The 9282-nt window shown below is 45.1% G+C and overlaps 1 protein-coding gene across 2 annotated transcripts in view; it reads left to right on the top strand.

Moving 5' to 3' along the window:
• Positions 1–96: 96 nt before the first annotated feature.
• CAMKMT (calmodulin-lysine N-methyltransferase) overlaps positions 97–9282 on the top strand; it is a 223340-nt gene continuing 214154 nt past the window's right edge. Inside the window, exons 1-2 of one of the 2 annotated variants that reach the window (XM_064158393.1) lie at positions 97–325; positions 6383–6549. In XM_064158393.1, the coding sequence (XP_064014463.1) occupies positions 227–325; positions 6383–6549 (266 nt within the window). In that variant the 5' untranslated portion in view covers positions 97–226. The remainder of the gene's footprint in view (positions 326–6382; positions 6550–9282) is intronic. The other variant, XM_064158392.1, reaches the window with a different exon arrangement.

Here is a 9282-nt window from a genome sequence, read left to right as displayed (position 1 = left end):
CAACCCCGGCCACAGGCTATTCGTTTTGAGATGCGCCCGAAGAGCTGGGCGTAGCGCAGCAACGGCCTGTCTCCACAGCGCCGCCCTCAATAAAGATGGCTGCCCGCTGCTTCCTCCTCAGGTGCTAGCCTGCCCGGTCCCAGCAGCCGCTGGAGGCTCGGCGACAAGTCCCCGAAACCAGGCCAGCGCTCCTCTGCAAAGGGCAGTTCCTGTGCCCCGCCGCCGCATGGCCGAAGCTGGCTACTATCCGCGCAGCCCCGCCGCGGGCCAGTGCGAGGCGAGGGTTGCCGAAGTGGCGAGAGCCCGCTGGCGGCTGCTCGGACAGGTAGGGGGAGCCCGCGGGCAAGAGAGGCTTCCGGCAGGGGTCGGTAGCAGAGGCAAGGCGGCCAGAGGCGGGCGCGTTGCTGCCGGGCGCTGCTGCGTAGCGGGAGGTGTTGGGCGGGGCACATTCGTCGGATTCCCTGGCGCCCCTCCGCACTGGTCAGCTGCGGCCCCGGGGAGGCGATAGGCCGTTCCCCGTGGCTGGCAGTTGGCAGCGTCTGAAGGGCCGGGCTCTGTCCCGCGGTGGAATGCCGGTGCGGAAAGGCGTGCTGCACAGAACTGCCCCGCACCCCTGCTGGGATGGTTCCGAGTGGTGTGCTAGGGCTCGCAAAGGGGTTTGCAGTTCTCTTGTTGGAAGATAACGACAGTAGCGATAGTCATGTTACACATACACACATAGTTCGTTAAAGTGTGTCCTTTGATCCTCAAAACAGTCTGTGGTCTGGTAGTTAGGGACAGAACGGCTGGCACCTCGCAGCTGAGGGCTCTGCTGTGGAATTTTCAGGCCATGATTTGACACCTTGCATCAGTGCTGATGGAGTTGGTTATCCTATCTGTTGCCCAATGCCTGCTCTTTGTCCTGTTCCCCAGCTACATTTCATGAGGAACTGGGGTGAGACCCCACTCACCTGGCAATGAAATCTCCGCTCTACCTGCAGCCACTGGTGAAGCAATGCCTAGAAGAGGGTGAGGATGAAGAAGTGGTTACACCTGCATTGCAGGTGATCAGCAGCTTGACAGCTCTGGCCTTCCATACGTCTTTCGAGTATTTGGTGGTTGCACAGGATCACAGAATATTAGGGATTGGAAGGGACCCAAGGAGATCATCGAGTCCAACACCCACCCCCACCCACCCCCCCCCCGCCAGAGCAGGACAATACCATCTATCACAGATCACAAAGGAACACATCCAGTTAGCCCTTGAAAGTCTCCAGAGAAAGAGACTCCATGACCTTCCTGGAGGGCCTATTCCAATGCTCTGGGACCCTTACAGTAAAGAAGTTCCCCCTTTTGTTGAGGCAAAACCTCTTTTGCTGCAACTTACACCCATTGCTTCTTGTCCTATCCCAGGGAGCAGTGAGCAGAGCCTGTCCCCCTGCTCCTGGCAGCCTTCAGATACTTATAAACATTGATCAAATCCCCTCTAAGTCTTCTTTTCTCCAGAGTAAAAAGCTCCAGGTCCCTCAGCCTCTCCTCATCAAGCAGTGCTCTCCAGTCCCTTAATCATCCTCCTAGCCCTCCACTGGACCCTCTCTAGCAGATCCCTGTCCCTCTTCAACTGGGGAGCCCAAAACTGAACAGAGTATCAAGATGAGGTCACAGCAGGGCAGAGTAGAGGGGGAGGAGAACCTCCCTTGATCTGCTGGACACACTCCTCCTAATACAGCCCAGGATCCCATTGGCCTTCTTGGCCACAAGGGCACATTGCTGTGCCATGGGTAACTTGTTAGCCACCAGCACCCCCAGGTCCCTCTCCACAGGGCTGCTTTCCAGCAGATCACCTCCCAGCCTGGACTGGTGCGCTTTGTTATTCCTCCCCAGGTTCAGGACTCTGCACTTGTCCTTGTTGAACTTCATCTGGTTCCTCTGTGCCCAGCTCTCAGTCTGTCCAGGTCTCTCTGGATGGCCACACAGCCTTCAACGATCAGCCAAGCCTCCCAGCTTGGTATCATCAGCAAACTTGCTGAGCAGACTCTGTCTGTCTGTGCCCTCATCAATGTCATTGATGAAGATGTTGAACAGGACTGGCCCTGGCACTGATCCTTGATGGACACCACTGGTCACAGCTCTCCAGCTGGACCTGGCACCATTGATCACCACCCTCTGAACTCTATCTTGCAACCAGTTCCTAACCCACCTCACTGTCTGCTCTTCCATTCCACACTTCCTCAGCTTGCTCACTAAAATGTCATGGGAGACAGTGTCAAAGGTCAAGGTAGACTACATCCACTGCTTTCCCTGAATCTACCCATTCAGTTATGGCATCGTAGAATGCTATCAGGTTAGTCAAGCGTGACTTCCCCTTGGTAAATCCATGCTGACTACTGATAACCTTCTTCTCTTCCAAGTGCCTTGAGGTGCCCTCCAGCAGGAGCTACTCCATCATTTTTACAGGGATGGAGGTGAGGCTGCCTGGGTGATAGTTCCTGGAACCTCTTTCTTGCCGTTTTTGATGACTGGAGTGCTATTGGCTCTGCTCCAGCCCTCAGGCACCTCTCCTGTCTGCCACCATTCGGCAAAGATGATGGAGAGTGGTAGAGCGATAATACCAGCCAGTTCTCTCAGCACCCTTGGGTGCATCTCATCAGGGTCCATGGACTTGTTGATGTTTAATTTGTGTAACTGATCCTTAACCCAGCCTGTGCTGACCAGTGGGGAGCATTCCCTCCTTCAGGCTTCCTCTCCTTCATCCAGGGTCTGGAGTCCATAGGGGAATTCAGCCTTAGGTGTAAAGACTGAAGCAGAGAAGGCATTCAGCAACTCTGCCTTCTCTGCACCCTCAGTTCTCAGGCTGCCTCCTTGCTTAGCACTGCCCCACACCTTCCCTGTGCTTCCTTTTCCTACTGATGGATTTGAAGAAGCTTATCTTGTTCTCTTTTACTTCCTTTGCCAGCTTTGGTTCCAAGAGGGCTTTGGCCTTCCTTGTTGCTTTCCTACAAGCCCTGACTACTTCTCTATAGTTTTCCCAAGTGACCAGTCCCTTCTTCCATGAATTGTAAGATTCCTTCTTCCCTGAGATTTCCTTCAGGAGGTCTTTATTCAGCCATGCAGCTCTCCTAGCATGTCTGCCTGATTTTTTACTCAGGGGCACACAGCTGGCTTGGCCTTGGAGGAAGTGGTCTTTAAAAATTAGCCAACTTTCTTGGGCTCCTTTCCTCTCCAGAGCCTTAGCCCATGGGACAGTAGGAGGCCTAGGGAGGTTCATACTGCACATTTAGTTCTGTGTGGTTCTGATTTGTAAATTCACAATTTCTGTTCAACAGGGCAAAGTTACATTTTATGATACTCTAAAGCAGGAAATGTCAAAGTTACTGGTATGAATATCAGATATGTCTTTGTAGCAGAAGAATATGTAGGCTGCACCGTGAAGCTATGGTAGCTGTTAATTCTTTCCAACATACTGCATTTGTCATGTCTCTGTCTCTTGAAATCATAAGAAGCTTTTCATGACAATAGAATGGGAGTGTGAAGAGTGCTTGTAAGTATTGGGGGACAAGACTTCTCTTGTATCTGTGACCTTTTCCTCTGCAGATTCCTTGGGTTTTAACATTTTCTTCAACTTTTCTGTTGGTTTTTGTATGGTACAATGAGCAAGGATCAATTTAATCTTGCTGGTGCATTTGAAGTAAAAGTCAGTTCTGTGCTCTTTACTAATATTAATGCTCAGATCGATGTATGAATTGGAAGAGGTTATCAGCCTTCATTCATAGTCATCTTTAAAGCATCACTGTCAAAATAGTTTCTTACAATGCTTTTAAAGCAACTTTTCATATTGTTTGCCATAATGCCTTACATGAAATTCATTCTGTGGTGTGTTTATGCATGGAATTGTCTTTCATTCAATGTATGCACAAACCGATTTGCTATGGTAGGGATACTTGAGTGTGCACTTGGTGATTTAATTAGGAAAAAACCCTCTTTTAGCAGATATCCTGTGAAGCTAACATAAAGAACGAGGAGTTTATGTAATTACCTATGTGTTCTTTATCAATAAAATGTTCTACATATGTACTGAGTCAAAGTCTGGCAAAATTTTTAAACTTAGCTTGTTGGAATCAAAACTTTTTTCCCTTGAAAAAGGATGGAGTCACACATTTAGTGTGCATTTAGATCTTGGTGGATTTCTTTAGTTGTCAAAATGGTCCATTTTGTTTTCAGGCATGCTTAATTCTACTAGTCTTTTAATTTGGTTCTCCCATTTAGCTCTTTTAACAGTCTCCTTCATGTGTATTTCCCCGATATGTTATGGAAATAGAAGAAATAGTGTGGACAGTATACGGCTATTTGTAATACTTTGGTGAAAATGCCTGTGCCTTTTATATGCTGAGACATGCTGATGAAAATAGATCCAAAGGCAATAAGCCTGATGCATCAGACCTGCTGTTAGAAGCTAACAGCATAGCAAATACAATTGCTCTGCTCACATATGTAGTGTTTTCAAGTATCCTGAAAAATAATAGGTTGTGGCACCAAATTGTAAGGCTGTTGCATGTGAGTGCATTTCCAGTTAAAGCACGGGTGACAAATGTTGGGTGAAGGAAAAAAATCACTGACTATTTATTTTGTTGCATGCATCCCCTATACAAGGCTTTCATTTCAAGTTTCATAATTCTGGAGAGCTGCTTCTTATTTGACTACAGGTTTAGCTTTGTTTGCAAAAACTAAACTGTGGTGCTCTCCTACTTGATAGAGCTGTTTGTTGTAGCTCTATCTACTTATAGTGATGAGTTTATTTTCTGCTCCATTTTTTTTGTTTCTTGGTTCTTTTTTTCATCACTGTGGAATGCTAAGGCACCCTTATCTTAGAATTGCAATTGCAATTATCTATCTATTCTGTCCACTCTTAGGAGAAAGAAGTTAGAACCAGGACGTCTCTCCTTCCACATCACTGACTTACAGAATAAGCTTTTTTGTCTAGCAGGCTATTTTCTCTCTGTGCGCTGATACAGCTCAAACAAGCTAGGTGCTGGGTTTTCCTGAGTGGAGGAATTGGTACCTTACTCCCTGAAGACATGGTTGAGTGCAGTAGACTATGCAAAACTGGAAGCCCATGTTTTCACTTTCCTGAGCATGCATTTGAATAATTTAGAAATTGCATGAAATGTATATGGCCAAATTCTGCTTCTGCCACTGCCCTGGATTCTTCAGTTTCTTAGGGCTGAACTGGGTACTCTCAATGTATTTTGGGGGTCATGTAAAGGTTGACTAATGCATCAGTTCCCTTATGGGGCCATGGTAGGGTGTGGTGATTTGGCCCTGACTGGGGGCCAAATGCCCACCAAAGCCACTCTGTCACTCCTCTTCTTAAATGGACAGGGGAGAAGGGAAAATAAAACAGAAGCCACTGATAAGATAGAAGTCATTTAGTAGTGACAATAAGCAAAGCAATAGATCGTGCAGAAAGCAAAAGCAGAGAGAGAGAGAGAGAGATGTTAGTCTGTACTATCCATCATCAGGACCATGTTCGGTCTCAGGGAAGCAGAGCTCTCTGCACTTGGTTCCCTTGGAGGACAGACACCATGGACATATCTCCCTAGACTTCCTTCTTTCACTGTTCTTATATCTGGGCTGATGTTGTATGGCATAGAATATCCTTTTGGCCACTCTGGGTCAGCTGGCTCGGCTGTGGCCTCTCAGCTTACTCTTGGGGTGGGGAGATGTAAAAATCCAGTTTGGATGCTCAGCTTGGCAGTAGCCAAAACACTGCTGTGGTGTCAACAGTCACCTATGGCAACACAAAGCACAACACTAGAAGGATGCTTTGTGGAGAATGAACCCCATCTCAGCCCAAACCCACTGCATAGGAGAATATGCAGTTGTACCATCTTGAAAGTTTGGGGCCTGGGATAGAAACCAAGTTTGGCAGCAGTTCTGCAAGGGTGCATCAGGAGACTTGTAAGCTAAGCAATGGTTTATCTGGCAAACACATATCTCTTTTTTTTTAATGTTTGGGCACAGTGAGTAGCACAGTTTCTCTGTGATGATGGGAAGATGGGGAAGAACTCAGTCTGTGTTCTAATTCTGGCATGGGTTTGCTGGAGCAGGAGTTAAAAAAAGCAACTTATGGATGTAGTACTGAATACTGTACATTTGCTTTGTAGCTATTGAGATATCATATATATATATGTATACACATAATAAATACGTAAGTCATTCTTTTGACCTCTGCCATCAATACCACTGTTATTTTTCTCAGGTTCAGCATACTTGGACTGGTTATTCATAACTATGAACTAAGAGCATAGTTATTGTGGTTGATTCCTGACTTGCCTCTTGAGTTAAATAAGCCTGTGTTCTTTTCTTGAAAGTTTTAATGTTTCATGTGTTCTTTATTTCAAAGGTTCTGAAGAAAAAGCAGTTGAAAGATGTGCATCTTCAGCAAGTGTCTGTAAGAAGGTTTGCCTCATTCAATCTCTTTTCAGTAGAAGACTGGGATACAGAAGAGGAAACTGGAGCATGGGTTCAGTATAGAAGCATCTTTTATCCTGAGTATAGAGTGTCCTTAAGGTAACTATCATTTAAGTTTTAAGTACTTCCTAAGATCTTGTACAGGCCTGAAATATAAACCACATTAGTCACTCTCCCAGTGTATAATTAGACCATAGTTTACAAATAAACCGTTAGGTGTTGTTTTCACTCGTTAAGTAAGAAGCTTGCTGGACTTGCCCTTTTTTTTACTGTGATTTCACTGAAGCTTGCATTAAAATACCAATGATTGTACCTATAATATAATGCAAATACGAGCATTTGGTTTGTATTTTTAGTAGCTTGCTGTTTTGACATTCTTCAGATATAATCAGGATGCACAAAATCTGAATGATCTTAAAATTTTTGATGACATCATGTTATTGTTAGAGTTCTAAAAGCTTTTTGGTAGCGATCTATATTTGATTCAATTTTCTTCTTAATATTTCTTGTGAAACTCTTATGAAAATTTGAAAGCCAATTTGCAAAACAGAAGAATAAAAAGTTTCTACAGAAAAGATATATACCTGTTGAAGAAATCTGTTTTCTATCAGAGCAGGTAAAACAAATGAAGATGCCTGTACTTCAGAAAGCTCCCAAAACCATATTAAAAAACCCTGAAACAAACAAACCCCAACCCCTCCCTGAAACCTTCCCCAAAACCCTTTGAACGAGTGTTAGTGAACTCTCAGTAGCTTTAGTGAAAGAGTAAGCTTTTTCCTCTTGGGGGTGGTTCTCTTTTTGATTTTCTGCTTTGCTCTCCTTTTGCTTGTTTGGTTTTGTACATAAAACTTGGTTTTGCCTCAACAGGTATCTCTGCAAGAATAAGAATCCCTGAATCAATACTGGTTTTGCAGCATCTTGTTAGCTCTCCCAAGGGTGTAGAATTCTGCATTCTAGAGAGCCTGAGTCATCAAAATTGAACTAGCATTTTCATTTGGCTGGGAGCTTTAAATTCCTCATAGAAATCGCAGAATCATTAAGGTTGGAAAAGACCTTTAGGATTATGGAGTCTAACCATAATCCAGGTACCATAGCCACTGAACTATATCCTGAAGCACCACATCTACAAGATTCTTGAATACCTCCAGGGATGGTGACACCACCACTTCCCTGGGCAACATATTCCAATGCCTCAGCACTCTCCAGTAAAGAAGTTTTAAAGTCAAATGTAAACTTCCCCTGGCACAATTAAAACCCATATCCTCTTGTCCTATTGATAGTTACCTGGGAGGAGAGACCAGCACCAGCCTCACTACAGCCTCCTTTCAGGTAGTGTTAGAGAGCAATAAGATCTCCCTATAGCTGTCTCTTCTCCAAACTAAACAACCCCAGCTCCCTCAGCTACTCCTTATATGACATGCCTGCCCCCCAAAGCTCTCACTAACCTCATTGCACTTCATTGGATACACCCCAGGACCTCAGTGGCTTTCCTATACTGTGATGCCCAGAACTGAACACAGTACTCAAGCTGCAGCCCCACCAGGATCTATACAGGGGCATGATCGCTTCCCTACTCTTGCTGGACACACTGCAAGGCCAAGATGCCATTGGCTTTCTTGACCACCTGGGCACGCTACTGAGGCATGTTCAGCTGGCTGTCCATCATCACCCCCAAATCCTTTTCCACTGGATTGCTTTCCAGCCACTGTTCCCCAAGCCTGTAGTGTTGTTTGGGGTTATTGTGACCAAAGTGCAGGACCTTGTATTTGTTGTTATTAAACCTCACTCCATCAACCTCAGCCCATCGATTTAACCTGCAGTGCCTTCCTACCCTTGTACAGATCAACACTCCCACATAGTTTAGTGTTGTCTGCAAACTTGCTGAGGGTGCCCTCGATCCCCTCATCCAAACCATTCATGAAGATATTAAACAGAGCTGTCCCCATACCCAGCCCTGGGGGACACTGCTTCTGATCGACCACCAAGAGGGTTTAAGTCTGTTTGTGACAACACTTTGGGCCTGCCCCATGATGCTGATCATGCCTTGGAAACTTTACAGATTCTCTGTATGGCTTACAGACTTCCTTTAACTTTTCTCTTCCCATTGGGAAAATACTACTACTACTACTACTAATTTTCATCAATAGAGGCAATTTTAACATGGTAACAACAACATGTTATTAGCATATTATTAACCACAACAAAAAAACATCAGTTAAGTAAACCCAGAATAGTGTGCTTGAGTAGAAAAAGCTTTTAATGTATCTTTTTGTCAGGAGAAAATGTGGCTGTGGCCTCCTCTTGACAAAAGTGCTTTTGAATCTACATGTTTTCCTTATGCATTAACATGTTTTGGAAAAAGCTTATTGCATATGTTGGATGTTAAAAGGGCTGTCAGCTAACATCTTGACAAGGCTAAGTACTTAAGAAAGTTCATAAGGTTGTTAGTAGCTTTTGGCAAAGAGTCTAAAGGTCAAGCTATATCAGTTCAAGGGCTATCAAAAGGGATCAAATTATATATTCAGATATGCTATGACCTAGCTGGAATCACTGCTCTAGAGGGACTTGGGGAACAGTTTGTTAGGCAAACAGAAGCTTCAGTGGGAACTACCAAGTATGTGCATGCTTGGTTTTCGGTTGGATTCACATCTGGGAAGGAAGAACTTAATGCTGTGCTTTTCTGTCACTAGTTTCTTTTAGAAAAGTTCTTAATAAGCCTTCCAAACCAGGAAGCCAGAAGCATCAATCATAGAATCATAGAATCAGCCAGGGTTGGAAGGCACCACAAAGAGCATCTAGTTCCAACTCCTCTGCCATGCGCAGGGGTACCTC

This window comes from Pogoniulus pusillus, chromosome 18 (genome assembly GCF_015220805.1).
Source record: "Pogoniulus pusillus isolate bPogPus1 chromosome 18, bPogPus1.pri, whole genome shotgun sequence".
Lineage (NCBI taxonomy): Eukaryota > Metazoa > Chordata > Aves > Piciformes > Lybiidae > Pogoniulus > Pogoniulus pusillus.
The sequence above is the reverse complement of the archived record's forward strand: the minus strand, read 5'-3'. Positions and strand labels throughout refer to the sequence as shown.